This window comes from Pelophylax lessonae (genome assembly GCF_965119305.1).
Source record: "Pelophylax lessonae genome assembly, chromosome: 4".
Taxonomy (NCBI): Eukaryota; Metazoa; Chordata; class Amphibia; order Anura; family Ranidae; genus Pelophylax; species Pelophylax lessonae.
This window is the reverse complement of record NC_138771.1, coordinates 325,424,923-325,440,455: the sequence shown is the minus strand read 5'-3', so window position 1 is coordinate 325,440,455 and position 15,533 is coordinate 325,424,923. Positions and strand designations below refer to the sequence as shown.

At 50.3% G+C, this 15,533-nt stretch overlaps 1 protein-coding gene across 1 annotated transcript; it reads right to left on the bottom strand.

Annotated features, from left to right (window-relative positions):
• Window positions 1-1,519: 1,519 nt before the first annotated feature.
• On the bottom strand, window positions 1,520-2,722 carry LOC309552643 (uncharacterized protein; the record flags this gene model as incomplete). Its single annotated transcript, XM_082253581.1, has 1 exon — window positions 1,520-2,722. The coding sequence occupies one exon, from the start codon at window positions 2,720-2,722 to the stop codon at window positions 1,520-1,522; it is 1,203 nt and encodes a 400-aa protein (XP_082109707.1).
• Between the last annotated feature and the right edge of the window lie 12,811 nt (window positions 2,723-15,533).

Below are 15,533 nucleotides of genomic sequence, written 5' to 3'. Positions count from 1 at the left end.
AGGCATGGCCCCGGGATGTCACGTGCCCAAAGTAGACGAGGCACTATCTCGGACCAAACGAGAACCAATCCAGTGAAGGCTGCGTAACAATGACCAATATCCTGTTTAACGGCCGAGATGAGGTCAACAGACTGGGTGTAACTGATATCATTCCCCCCGGCATGCAGGATCAAAATAATGGGGCCGGAAACGTGCGAACGGAGTTCAAGACACTCTTGGAGAACTTGGGACCACCGTAGTCCACGCAAACTGCGCCAGCGGACTCTGGCAACCGAGTCGTCAAAGCCCAGATTCGTCCCATCACATCGAACGCCAGATCGGCGGTGTGCCCAATAAATGAAGGAATCCCCGATGATCCATACCAAGGCAGGGTGGAGGCCTGAAATTAAAACAAAAGATGTGGACGAACATATTAGGAAAAACGGGAAGATTCCCACCTACCCAAGCGCCGAAGCTCTGCGTCAGAAAATCCCATGCCAGAAGCCACAGTAGCAGCACCAATATGAAACGAGTGCGTTGAAAAATCAGAGGCAGGTAAACCCAACTTGGTCAGGCAAAGCCTGAAAACCCTCAAAAATTGAAACCTGCTGAGGGAGGACGAATCCGCGTGTACAAGAAAATTGGGGGCCGAGGGGCGAATAGACCTAAAGTGAAGCGACAACGAGACCGGGCAAAAGGGGCCTCTACAGGAATGCAGAACAACGCGTCTGCCCCTGCCAAAGCTATACGATTTTGAGGTGCGAAGAAAAACGGTAACGCAATGGTCAGAAAAAGACACGTCGTCCGCCCAAATACCGACGGGGGAAGTTCTGGACTTAGCAACCAGTTCCCCAATGCGAAAAGCACCGAAAAAGGCCCAAGAAAAAGCGACCTTAAATAAGAGGGTCTCAAAGGGGGATGAGCACACCGATGGCAATAGGGAAAGAATATTGGACAGGATGGGAAGCGAAACCGGACGTCGGGAATCAGGGGACCGTGTTGCTCGGCGCCAGCCGTGCAAAATCCGCCGCACCGGAAAATCCTTGGTGACGTCTTCCTAGCCGAGAAGGCGAAACCAAAAAGACAAGGCAGACATGGCAGCGGAGACAGTGGAACCCGAGGAGCCCTTGTGGAGTAAATGGATAACGTAGGAAAAAAACGAAAGGCGTCTGTCATGGTGTGAAGAGAGTAAAAACTCACCGCGGGAAATGGACACCCACTCATCCCAAACTCGAAGATACGACGCCCACGTCCGAGGAGAAAGCGAAGCCCGAAGAAGGTCTAACAAACGTCGGAAACGAGGTTCCACAAGAAGGGGGGGCAGGGCAGGCCCTCCCTGGCCGCAGATGGAGCCAGGGAGCGGAAGCGGTCGAGCTGTGAACGAGAGAGTGCATCAGCAATTTCGTTAGAGACACCGGGCACATGCTTAGCTCTAAAATAAATATTAAACTGCAAACATTTGAGAACGAGAAAACGCAGTAACGAGACGACAGGAGGGGATCTAGCAGACTGGCGGTTAACAACCTGAACCACACTCATGTTATCTGACCAAAAAAACGACCTGGCGATTGCGCAACCTCTCCCCCCACAGTTCAATGGCAACAATAATCGGAAAAAGCTCCAACAAGGTGAGGTTGAGCAACAGATCCATGTGGGCCCATGAGGCCGGCCAACGTTCAGCAGACCATTCCCCTTGGAAAAAGGCCCCGAAGCCACAGGAGCCTGCCGCGTCCGTGTACAACTCCAGCTGTGAGTTCGGGACCTCCTCCATCAACCAACAGGAGTGACCATTGTAATTCTGGAGAAAGGAGAGCCAAATCCCCAAGTCATCCCGCATAGGCCTAGTAATGCGGACATAGTGGTGAGGTGCGGACACGCCCTTCATGGCCCACGACAGGCCCCTACAAAAAGCCCTCCCCATGGGCAGAACCCGGCAGGCGAAGACAAGGTGACCCAACAGGGACTGTAACTGCTTCAACTGGAGCTTTTTGGCCCCTTTGGCCAAACGGATAAGGGAAAGAAGTCTGTCCAATTTGTCGCCCGGCAGGCGAAAAACCATGGCCACCGTGTCAATCTTGATGCCCAGGAAGGACAATACCGTCACCGGGCCCTCAGTTTTGTCAGCCGAGAGCGGGATGGAAAACCGCTTGCACATAGACTGAAAAACAGAAAGGAGTGCCTGACACTGCCCACCGCCGGCCGGGCCAACGAAAAGGAATTTGTCTAAGTAATGAAGCAGGGAATGCAAACCGGCTGACTGGGAAACCACCCATTCGAGAAAGCTACTAAATAACTCGAAGTAGTAACAGGAGATCGCACACCCCATGGGGAGGCACATATCAAAAAAGTAACTGCCCCGAAAGAAGCAGCCCAGCAGGTGGAAGCATTCCGGATGGACGGGTAGAAGGCGGAAGGCGGACTCAATGTCCGCCTTAGCCAGTAATGCAGCTTGGCCAGCACATCGAACCAACCCGAGGGCTTTGTTGAAAGAGGCATATTGGACCCTGGATTCCTCCTTATCAATACCGTCGTTGACAGAAAAGCCGGAAGGATGGGAAAGGTGGTGGATAAGGCGGAATTTGCCCACCTCCCTCTTGGGAACCACGCCCAGAGGTGAAACCCGTAGGTTGTGAAAAGGGGGCAAATCAAACGGACCCGCCATACGTCCCAAATCCAGTTCCTTCCATAGCTTCTCGGCCAGTGCAGACTCAAACTGCAACACCGACTTCAAGTTCGCAGCCATAGTAGGCTCGTCTGAGTGAGTAAAGGGAATCCAAAAGCCAATATCCAGCCCGTCACGCAATATCAAAGCCTCTCTACGCCGAGGGTAATGGTCTAGCCAGGGAAGCATCCTTAAGACGTTCACCGGGGTCCTCCGACCTAGAAAGGTCAGGCTTTGCCCCGGGTTTGGCAAGCGGGGGCTTGTGCTTCCGAAAGCACCAGATGGCGGGGTGAGCACCCCCGCATACCGAGCATTCGTGTTTAAAACGGCACGCGGTGTACCACTTGCAGTGGCTTTCGTTAAAAAGCCAGCAGACTCCTTTCTTGGGGGCAGCCGACGCTCCGTGAGAAGCGCCGGCCGGGGATTGAAAGGGCGACGGGCTGTGAGGGCACATGAGCAACAACCACAGACTGCCATCCTGGCAATCAAAACGAAATTCTTTCTGCGCTGCCATCTTTTGTCGAAACTGAGTATCATAGTGGAACCAGCACTGTCCCCCATAGACCTTGTAGGCACCCCAAATGAGATCCAGGTAGCAGAAGAGGGAAGGGCCCAACTCTGGAAAACGCTCACAAAGCACCCCGGCATAAGCACAGAAACCCTGCAGCCAGTTCCCGAAAGTGCGAGGAAGCTGTTTGGGCTTGTCACCCCATGCAGTAACGTCGACCCGCCGAGATTTGTCCACCGTTTCCTGATCAGGAGGAACCAAAGTCAGTAAATCGACGAATTCCCGCCGACAGATCTTTTCCCGTACTTCAGCCGCAAGATGCACGGCTGACGACGAAACCGCCCACAAATGGCTACCCAAAAAAACGCCACCACTCGACGGGGTAGATACACCCATGCGAGAGAGGACCGACTTGACCGCCGCAAAAATGTGCTCGTCTGGCGGACCTGATACCGCAGCGCTTTCGGGCCTACCCCAAACCAAACCACAATCATACTCACTGAGATGAGGAGGGGGAGCCAGCACGGGCTGCCCGTCACGAGAACCCATCGACCCGGATGCTCCATCGGAGGGGTGGTCTGGCAGATGCCCGCGATTTCCAACGGACACAGGAACCTCAGGGAACCGCGATGAAGGACGTTGCACCGAGAGATCCAAAGGCGGAGGTCCAGACGGGCCCACGTGGCGATGAGTTACAGAAGAGCAGGAACATGAGGAGTCCGGAGCGGGAGGAAGTAGGGCAGAGGCAGCAGAAACCACTGCGCTGGAGTGGCAATGAGGCAGGAGTCTGTCCCCCGCCCAGCCGGGGGCAGGGGGGGGATAGGCTGGAGGGGCTTCCGCCACGGAGCGACTGACAGCTGAATGCGACTCTAAAGCATCTCCCACCCTGCCGGGCGCAGGGAGACGCACGGAGACTGCGGGCACGCTGGGACCACCAGAGGGATGCAGGGCTCGATAATCTCCCGCCCTGAGGGGCGCAGGGAGACCAGACAGGGAAGATGAACGGCAGGCATGGGAATCTCCCGCCCTGCAGGGCGCAGGGAGATAAGCAGGGGTGGGAAGCTGGGAAAATCTAATTGAAGGAGCAGTGGAAATGAAATCTCCTGCCCTGCAGGGCGCAGGAAGATCAGCAGGGGTGGGAAGCTGAGGAAAAACCGCGGAAGGAAAAGTGCCAACTGAATCACCTGCCCTGTAGGGCACAGGGAGTTCAACTGGGGTGGACAGCTGTAAACTTATTGAGGAATTTGTAGTGAAGTTTGAATCTCCCGCCCTGCAGGGCGCAGGGAGACGTGAAGAGGCGCGATCCCCCGACCAGCCAGCAGGTGGCGCTGTCCGGTCAGTCAGGAGCTCCGCCACACAGGCAGCAGACATGCAGGAAGGAACAGCCGGAGGCCGCGCACCGACCGCCGCTCCGCAGGCAAGAATCTGATGGGGGGACATGTCAGCTGCAACTCGAGGGTTCGGAGAGGCAGACCCCGTACCGGGAGGAGCAGCAGGCCGCGGGGAAGGAGGAGGCATGGACACTGCAGCGCAAGGTAGAGGGGTGATCAGGGGGGGGACCTAGGCCTTCGTGGAGCGGGCGGAGCAGGCAGAGCGGGTCCGAGGAGGGTCGGCAGCAGGGACAGCCCCAGTCTGGTGGCGGACATGCCGGGAGGAGCCCCGCCGACTGCGGGCGGATGTGCGGAGGACCGATGGCCGCTGAGCGCCAGCCCCAGCGGAGCCAGTGGCGCAAGGATCCAGGCAGGAAACCCCTCTTCCACGACAGGCCCTAGGAGGGCTGGGGCTCAGGCGAGAAGGGGGCAGGAGCGCCTACGAGTACCTGAGGCCGCATGCCTCACTTCAGGTGACAAAGGTGGAGGGGCAGGGGGGGGGGAACGCAGGTGAGAGGAGGGAAGCCAGCCAATCAGCCTGGCAATGGTCCATGAGCTCACGAACCCTGGAGAGTAGAAGTTCAGGATCCATACTTGAATAGGCCCAAAAACCCCCCAAATGTCCAGCTCTTATAGATAGATCTTCAGTCACGTTCTTCTAAAAGACCCAGAATTCCTTTGGGAAAGGTATTTATCTAAGCTCAGGCCCAACCCCATACCCAAGGCTCCATCCAATCCGTTGTCCAATCTAGTCTGCTTAAACCAAGCCCCCTGGCCATGCCCCCAACAATCAAGGCTCTCTTTCCCTAAAGGGATCAAGAGGCCTTCATGATACTGATAGAAAAGCAAAGAGACTTTTGGTGCGATGAGGCTATATGGGACTTTTTCTTTATTCCGAAGACCTATAGAGATTTGCCAGAAGCTGAGCTGAAAGAGAGATTTACTGATACTGATAGAAAAGCAAAGAGACTTTTGGTGCGATGAGGCTATATGGGACTTTCTCTTTATTCCGAAGCCCTATAGAGATTTGCCAGAAGCTGAGGTGAAAGAGAGATTTACTGCTGTTAAGGCCCAATAGAACTACGGGCGTTCAATTTACATCGACAGGGTGGAAGTCCGCCACCCAGATGGATCGGGCCAGGCCTGGTCTGTAAGAGTCAAGGATAAACAAGGTGCTTATGTTCGGGTTCCTTATCCAGACTACTATATTTGAACAAGAAAAGTTCTACTCAAAGCTTCAAACTGTGCATTCATGGCGGGCTAGCCATCACAACTGACCAAAAAGACTGTGCAAGAAAAAATATAAGGCTGAATTCTACAGTTCTTTTTTGTTAAAAGATGTTATGTTCATTTGCAGACCCCTTGGGCCATCGGGCCAGGGTCTTAAGGAGAATATTTTGCTATGTCAGATCCCTTTGGCCATTGGGCCAGGAGCTATGTGTGGATTACAAATACTGTATGAGAGACTTTACACAGTTCAAGCAAGAAGACGAGACAAGTAACTGACACAAGTGATGGTGTATTCAGAAGATTTGGGGGGGGGGGGGACTCTGAGAGACCCCTTTCTACTTCCCTGACTCAGCAGAACTGCAGGCCATTCAGGCTTCAGTGGTTTGCCCTGCTTCCTGATAAGAAGTGCTCTGAGGAACAGCCAGGAGGCGCTGTGTCTCACTTCAAGAAAATGACTCTGCATAGATAGCCAGTGTTAGGGTACAGATTCCCCAGAAGAGGGGAAAAGTGGAACCGGCGAGTCAAGACACTGACCAGCAGAGGTAGTTAGGGAAGGGAGTGAGAAGGCCGCCCTGATAAGAGGGTCTTCTCACTCAAATGCTCAGTCGGTTAGTCTTGTATTTCTTCATGTATGCAGTTGACTAACATGTTCTTCCATTCTCTCTACAGGTGGGCTCGCAGAAGAGATAGACAGTGAGGGAATATAAATTGCATATTATTTGAAAATTCCCCACCAAGCGAGTTTGTTTGGTGGGGGGTGCATCAGTTTCATGCACCTAAAATTATTTGCATATTTGTACAGTAGAGAAATGTATATCTATATTTTTCCACCTAATGTTTTTATAAATTTGTTATTTCCTTTTTCCCCCTTTCCAGGTTTGTGGGATACTCCTGAGTTTTTTGCTGCATTTTTGGATAGGTGAAGTGACGGCGGGGCCGGCGCAGTGCATCATGGGACCGAAGAGGACGGAAGAGGACGCAGAAGAGGATCGCGCTGGCTTCAAGCTGCCCACACCTGAGATGGCAGCGCTGGTGAAGAAATTTTCAAAGTAAGTATTTCTTCTAAAAGGTAAGTGCGAACCGGGACAGATCAGAGGCTATCAATTGTGGAATGTACTAGCCCTGACTGTCCCGGGGGTATTTCCATTTAAATTTTTTTTTGGTGGCCAGAACTCCGCTTTAAGGATGCGGCGGCCAGGTTCCCGGCCCCGCTCCTTAACATCATAGTGACTGTGCGCTTGGCCAGCAAACATCCCACTGAGCGCACCAAAAATTTGGGTGTTCGGTGTTTTTATTTGCACTAATCAGTTCATTTATTTGGTGACATTTTAAAATATTTATTTATTAAGTGACAATTTTTAGTAGTATTTTCATAAATACACTTCTATACTTTTCTACTCATAGTAGTCTGTTCACAAGGGAAGGGTTTACTGTTAAATCAAGCTGCATTAGGTGCAGCATCTAGGTGTGCTTCCTTACCACACAGGAGCAGTATCATGCCATAGACAGGCTTAATTTGTTGCCGAACATTCTAACCTAAATTCTTATGGAACATCATTCTTTTCTTCACACTGCAATAGCACATAGTGCTTTTTAGCTTTCATGCAATTTTATCAAACATGTAAATGTTGCTTCAGAGGTCACTTTGACAGGACGAATCAGAGCTATTAATAGCAAATAGTGCAATTAAATTGCAATATAATCACTAATTAGCACTTTATAATTGCATAAGTTTACAATCACTATAGCACTTTAATTAGTTTTCACTATACACCCTAAGAGTAGCGCAGTATTTTTGTTCTAATTAAATTAAACAGTCGACCTATTTAAATCTGAATTAAATGTTGTGTCTACAATCCGCTATTTATAAAGTACATAGTAATTATACTAAAACTTCTTTTTGATTTCTTCTATATTAAAACGTTTATTGTTGTTTTGGGTAGAGAGTTAGGCAAGCCAAAGATGATGCGATTTTCTTTCCTGCCACCACGGTGTGCAGGAAAGAATATTGCTTGATTCCTCCATCAAAACATTCAGTGTTGATGGGGGAATCCCTCCCACAGTGCTATTGTGTTCTGCCAGCGGGGAAATGCGGGGAGCCTTCCCTGCCGACAGCACATGATGATTACTGCTAGTAACTATAGCCGCTGGTGTTGCACTAGAATCGGCTACCCGTCAGACAATGTAACAGAAGTGATGTTCTATCTGCTGTGCATGCGTCCACTGCTTGCTAATCTGACAGAACACCTGCAGTCAGAAGAAGGCAGCAGACATCTTACTACACCCAGCTTCGCCTTGAATTTAAAGCGGTGTTCCGGCCTCCCCCTCCAAAAATAAAAAGTCAGCAGCTACACGTACTGTAGTTACTGACTTTTAATATTAGGACACTTACCTGTCCTGGACTCCAGCGATGTCGGCACCCCAACCAATGTTTCCATAGGCTGTCCGATGCCGCCGCCGAAATTGCCGGTAAGGTAACCCGGCCGTGAAGCCTTACGGTCTCTACTGAGTATGCGTGAAGGGCCCTGCGCTCAGTTAGTGGCCTGGAAGCAGAGGAAGGAGGAGACAGGAGGAGGAGGGAGCCAAACTTCTGCCACAGCAAGGTCCGGCGGAAGTGGGGACAGGGTACCTGTCAAAAACAGGTACCCACTCCCACCTCCCCCTGAAAGGTGCCAAATGTGGTACCAGAGGGGAGGAGGAGACAGATAAGCGGAAGTTCCACTTTTGAGTGAAACTCCGCTTTAAGAGTAATTTTAGCAATAAAGTGAGCATATAGAAATAAATATAGTATATTGATATCTGTGATGCTGTTTGCGTGTTTAATTTTGAAAGCCTAAAGGTTTAGCGCTGAGCAGTGCGGGGTATACCAAGATGGTCTCCGCCACCTTCCTACTGCTGGCGTCCAGCTTCTTTGAAAATTTATCAACAAAACAGCATTACAGATGTCACCATACTATATATTTTTTATATCAGCTCACTTTATTGCTAAAATTACTGTTAAATTCAAGACCTAACTGGGTGTAGCAAGATGTCCGCTGCCGCCTTCATCTGACTGCAGGTGTTCTGTCAGATTAGCAAACCTGGTAGTGGTGGATGCATGCGCAGCTGACAACACGTCACTTCCATTACCCAATCTGATGAGTCGCTGATTCTGACAAAACACCGGCTTGGTATGCACAAAATCCAACATGCTGGCTGTATTGAAGTCAATCGTGGATAGACTTCAGCACAAATAGCCTGCCTATAGATGTATTGAATCTCCCTGCTGAACTGGCCAAGATTTAATCCATCTATGGCCAGTGTAACGTGAGAATTACCTACCCCGTGAGAAAAACCTACTCTCGTCACTTCCCGTCAGAAACAGCTGAGCAGCGCAGCAGTGCGCATGCTCAGAGCCCCGGATACCTAATGGAAGAACTGAGGAGCTTACTAGTGCGCATGCGCACTAGTATGAAATGATCACGGTGTACCGTGAACTAAACCTACCGACGCGGCGGTTACATAAAACAGCTGTGCAGAAATACGAGTCATCTCCGCTCCTGTGCCTGTCACTTCCCTGCTCTCGGCAAGTAAATATAAAAGCGGCTCTCGGCTCCGTGATTTATGTTTTCATACACCCGCCGCCGCTTTTATATTTACTATCCGAGATCAGGGAAGTGACAGGGACAGGAGCGGAGATCTCTCGTATTTCAGCACAGCTGTTTTAATGTAACCGCTGCATTACATACAGTGCCGAGCAACGGAAGTGACGAGGGGTAGGTTTTTCTCACGGGTAGGTAATTCTCACGGAACACCGGCTTTAAACAGACATTACACAAATATAATCAATCGTTATCACCATCTAGAATTCTAAAAAATTACATGCATCTATTTCTGGAGTGCTAGCATGTAGCCAGGAAGTGGCTACAAAGAAGCTGCAGTATCACTGAGATGTAACAAAGGATGAAAACAGGTGAAAACAAGTATTTTACCAAAGCACAAAATTACATTTGTTAATGATACATCTGTCTACTTTTGCTGTATGTTGCTGGTGTATGTCATTGCCATGTGCCACTGTTGTGTGCCTTTGCTGTGCGCTGCTGCTGCTCTGCACTTCTTGTGTGTGCTGATGCTGTGTGCCCCCGCTGTGCTCTGCTACTGTGTGCTGCTGCTATGTGCCCTTTTTGTGTGTAACTGCTCTGTTCTGCCGTGTGCTGCTGCTGTGCGCCACCACTGTGCTCTGCTACTGTGTGCTGCTGCTATGTGCCCTTTCTGTGTGTCACTGCTCTGTTCTGCTGCTGTGTGCTGCTGTGCGCCACCACTGTGCTCTGCTACTGTGTGCTGCTGCTATGTGCCCTTTCTGTGTGTCACTGCTCTGTTCTGCTGCTGTGTGCCTATTCTGTGCTCCGCTGCTGTGTGCTCTTTCTGTGTGTCATTGCTCTGTTCTGCTGTGTGCCACTGCTGTGTGCCTTTTCTGTGCTTCGCTGCTGTGTGTTCTTTCTGTGTGCCATTGCTCTGTTCTGCTGTGTGCCACTGCTGTGTGCCTTTTCTGTGCTTCGCTGCTGTGTGCTCTTTCTGTGTGTCATTGCTCTGTTCTGCTGTGTGCCACTGCTGTATGCCTTTTCTGTGCCCCACTGCTGATTGCTCTTTCTGTGTGTCATTGTTCTTTTCTGCTGTGTGCCACTGATGTGTGCCTTTTCTGTGCTTCGCTGCTGTGTGCTCTTTCTGTGTGTCATTGCTCTGTTCTGCTGTGTGCCACTGCTGTGTGCCTTTTCTGTGCCCCACTGCTGATTGCTCTTTCTGTGTGTCATTGCTCTTTTCTGCTGTGTGCCACTGCTGTGTGCCTTTTCTGTGCCCCACTGCTGATTGCTCTTTCTGTGTGTCATTGCTCTTTTCTGCTGTGTGCCACTGCTGTGTGCCTTTTCTGTGCCCCACTGCTGATTGCTCTTTCTGTGTGTCATTGCTCTGTTCTGCTGTGTGCCACTGCTGTGTGCCTTTTCTGTGCTCCGCTGCTGTGTGCTTTTTCTGTGTGTCATTGCTCTGTTCTGCTGTGTGCCACTGCTGTGTGCCTTTTCTGTGCCCCACTGCTGATTGCTCTTTCTGTGTGTCATTGCTCTTTTCTGCTGTGTGCCACTGATGTGTGCCTTTTCTGTGTGCCGCTGCTGTGTGCTCTTTCTGTGTGTCATTGCTCTATTCTGCTGTGTGCCACTGCTGTGTGCCTTTTCTGTGCTTCACTGCTGTGTGCTCTTTCTGTGTGTCATTGCTCTGTTCTGCTTTGTGCCACTGCTGTGTGCCTTTTCTGTGCTCCGCTGCTGTGTGCTCTTTCTGTGTGCCATTGCTCTGTTCTGCTGTGTGCCACTGCTGTGTGCCTTTTCTGTGCTCCGCTGCTGTGTGCTCTTTCTGTGTGCCATTGCTCTGTTCTGCTGTGTGCCACTGTTGTGTGCCTTTTCTGTGCCCCACTGCTGATTGCTCTTTCTGTGTGTCATTGCTCTTTTCTGCTGTGTGCCACAGATGTGTGCCTTTTCTGTGCTTCGCTGCTGTGTGCTCTTTCTGTGTGTCATTGCTCTTTTCTGCTGTGTGCCACTGATGTGTGCCTTTTCTGTGCCCCACTGCTGTGTGCTCTTTCTGTGTGTCATTGCTCTGTTCTGCTGTGTGCCCTTTCTGTGTACCTCTGCTGTGTGCCCGTTCTCTGTGCATCTGCTGTGTGCCCTTTCTGTGTACCCTTTCTGTGTACTGCTGCTGTGTGCTATTTTTGTGTCATTCCTCTGTTCTGCTGTGTGCCACTGTTGTGTGCCCTTTCTGTGTGTCACTGCTCTGTTCTGCTGTGTGCCGCTGCTGTGTGTCCTTTCTGTGTGTCACTGCTCTGTTCTGCTGTGTGCCACTGTTGTGTGCCCTTTCTGTGTGTCATTGCTCTGTTCTGCTGTGTGCCGCTGCTGTGTGTCCTTTCTGTGTGCTCCTGCTGTGTGCTCATTCTGTGTGTCACTGCTCTGTTCTGCTGTGTGCCGCTGCTGTGTGTCCTTTCTGTGTGCTACTGCTGTGTGCTCTTTCTTTGTGTCACTGCTATGTTCTGCTGTGTGCTGCTGTTGAGTGCCCTTTGTGTGTGCTGCTGTTGTGTGCTCATTCTGTGTGTCACTGCTCTGTTCTGCTGTGTGCTCATTCTGTGTGTCACTGCTCTGTTCTGCTGTGTGCTTCTGCTGTGTGCTCATTCTGTGTGTCACTGCTCTGTTCTGCTGTGTGCTTCTGCTGTGTGCTCATTCTGTGTGTCACTGCTCTGTTCTGCCGTGTGCCACTGCTGTGTGCCCTTTGTGTGTGCTGCTGCTGTGTGCTCTTTCTGTGTGTCACTGCTCTGTTCTGCTGTTTGCTCATTCTGTGTGTCACTGCTCTGTTCTGCCGTGTGCCACTGCTGTGTGCCCTTTGTGTATGCTCCTGCTGTGTGCTCTTTCTTTGTGTCACTTCTCTGTTCTGCTTTGTGCCCCTTGTATGTCACATGACAGTGCTTCTTATGCAATTGATTATATGCAATAATAATAATAATTATAATACCAGATCTGTCCCATATTGGATAGGGCTCCATGCTGTGTGTTGCTATTGTGTGCCCTTGCTGTGTGTTGCTGCTGTGTGCCCATGCTGTGTGTCTTTGCTATGTGCTGTTGTCAAGGCCACAGATAATTTTTCTCCTGGGGAGTTCAGCCTTGGGCACCCAGAGAAGAATAGTTAGGCAGTGCGCCTGCCCTGTTGTGGTAAATTTTGTGGGTGTGGCACAATTGCGCTAACAGTGGGAGGGACTTTAAATTTTAACCTACTCACTGCGTACATAGTAACATATGCCACAGTCTTTGTACCCAGAAAATATGCTTTATCTGACCAAAACCCCTTGAAGCTGGAAATCACTGTAAGAGTCATTGCTTTTCCCATGATCTCCGCTTCCCATGATCTCTTCTGAACCGAGCGACTGGCCAGCTGCATTCTGAACACAGGAGGTCAGCCACTCAGCATGAGCACCATTCAGAAAATGCTTTGGATGCAATAATAATCCCCTGAATTAGTGTCAGTGGATACAATAATAACCCCTAGCACTTGAGTCAGTGGACATAATAATAACCCCCCTGCATTGGTGTCAGTGGATGCAATAATAACCCCCCGCCCCCGACATTGGTGTCAGTGGATGCAATAATAACCCCCCCGCCCCCCAGCATTGGTGTTAGTGGATGCAATAGTAACCTCTAGCACTTGAGTCAGTGGACACAATAATTATCCCAACATTGGTGGACACGATATTAACCCCTAGCACTGGTGTCAGTGGATGCAATATTACCCCAGCACTAGTGTCAATCGATGCAATAATAACCTCCAGTATCGGTGACAATGAACGTAATAATAACCCCCAACATTAGTGCAAGTGAATGCAATAATAACCCTCTGCATTATTGTCAGTGGACGCAATAATAACCTCCAACATTGGTGCCAGTGAATGCAATAAAAAAAACCTGCATTCTTGTCATTGAATGCAATATTAACCCCCAACACCGGTGTCAGTGGATGCAATAATACCCCAAACATTGGTGTCAGTGGATACAATAATAACCCCCCACATTGGTGTCAGTGGATGCAGTAATAACCCCCTGCATTGGTGTCAGTGGATGAAATAATAACCCCAAACAATAGTGTCAGTGGATGGAATAATAACCCCCCACATTGGTGTCAGTGGATGCAGTAAGAACCCCCTGCATTGGTGTCAGTGGTTGCAATAATAACCTCCCCTGGGCACTGGTGTCAGTGGATGCAACAATACCCCCCCCCCCCCCGCATTGGTGTCAGTGGATGCAATAATAACCCCCCGGCATTTGTGTCAGTGGATTCAATAATAACCTCTAGCACTTGAGTCAGTGGACACATCAATTACCCCCAACATTGGTGGACACAATATTAACCTCTAGCACTGGTGTCAATGGATGCAAAATTAACCCCCCGGCACTGATGTGAATGGATGCCCCCTCCCCATTACCAGTGCCAGTGGACACAATAATAACCCCCAAAACTGGTGTCAATTAATGCGATAATAACTATTATCTCCACCTCTTCCACATTGGTAGTAAGTGGCATTGAAATTCAACCCCCCCCCCCTTGACCACCAATGGGGGAGGAGGTGGGTTAACTTTCATTATATGACCACTAATGGAGAAGGGGGGGGGTGGATTAAAATGTCATTGCCATTGCCATTATCACTGATGTGTGTGGCAGTGGCAGTGAAAGTTAACCCCCCCCCCCATCCCCATGTTGAATTGGTGGTAATGACACAAGGGAAGTAAGAAAACACTGCAGCTCAGAACTCGGATCCTGAGACATGGTTGTGGGACAGCTGGCAAGCATACTTTCCCTGAGCACTGTCCCATCAGTACGTGGAGGAGACAGGCTGCTGTGTGGATTTGCTGCTGCCACAGCTGAAAGGCTGCACTAGCCTAGCTACTGTGCTGTGGTTAGATGCTCTGTGGGGTTTCGAACCCCCAAACCCCCCAACCCCCCAACTGTATCTACGACCCTGGCTGTTGTGTGCAGGGGAGGGCTGGCAGCCTTAGGCCTGGGGGGCAAGTCCAGTCAAGTGGCCCATTGATAATGCTGGCGGGTACTCCTGGCAGTTACTGCTGGCTGGTAATGCTGGTGGGTAGTGCTGGCACTGCTGGCGGGTAATGCTGGTCATGCGGGTACTGTTGGAAGAAGCAGTGGTTGCAGTCGAGAGCAGAGCCGATGCTTCTTGTATGGCTCCTGTCACAGGAGGAGGAGGGGTGCATTTCATATCACTCCACCAGTGACCTAGCCAGGACTATACAGGAAGCAGCGGCTCTGTCTCTGACATCCTAAGTCTCCCGCAGCAGCCGGAGGTCGCACGGCACTAGCCGGAGTCTGTGAGCCGCCGGCCAAAGGCGGGAGACTCCCGCAAATCGCAGGAGACTTGGGATGTCTTGGACATATGCCTCAAGCTGGTATAGAATGTAAACATTCAAATCAGCTAAACAAGGTTGTACAAGGGCATACATTCCAACTTTGGGACTTGAGAATGAGGGACAACTAGGGTAAGAAAAGACATGTGGAGCACACTGTGGTGAAAATGCCTTTAATATTGAACTGGCTTTGAAGGAGCATGGGTTAACTAGAGTTAAAGCCTACACATAGTATAAACACTTACCCTCCGAAAGGTTTTACCCCTTCATGACCAGGCCATTTTTTTCAGATTCAGAACTGCGCTACTTTGAATGACAATTGCACGGTCATATAACACTGTACACAAATTACATTTATATCATTTTTTTTTTTATTTACACAAATAGAGTTCTTTTGGTGGAATTCGATCACCACTTTTTTTTTTTTTTGTAAGATCTACATAAAAAAACACCGAAAATTTTGTTTACAAAGTTTGTACACCTTGTTTACAAAGGCAGACCGCCGTTCTGTCTTTCTCCTGCATGATCGCAGGTGACCTGCTGGTTGGCTCCGGCTGTGTCTCGCCCCCTAGAACCCATGCACAAAATCACGTACCAGTATGTGATTTTGCGCAGGCAGGCCACCCTGCCACACTATATATGTGGTGGGCGGTCTGGAAGTGGTTAAGCTGGAAGAGTGGGTCCTGTAGTCCTTCACTAGTTGGGGGATCGGGGGTGTGTGACACATGCTGAGCTCTGAGGGGCTTATGCTGGGACCTGTAGTCCTTCACTTTTGGTGGGGTTACATCCCCAAAAGCAAAGGACTACAAGTCCCAGCATGAACCCTGGCTGAGATCTAATCATGTGACCTCCTTCTTTGCGGCAAG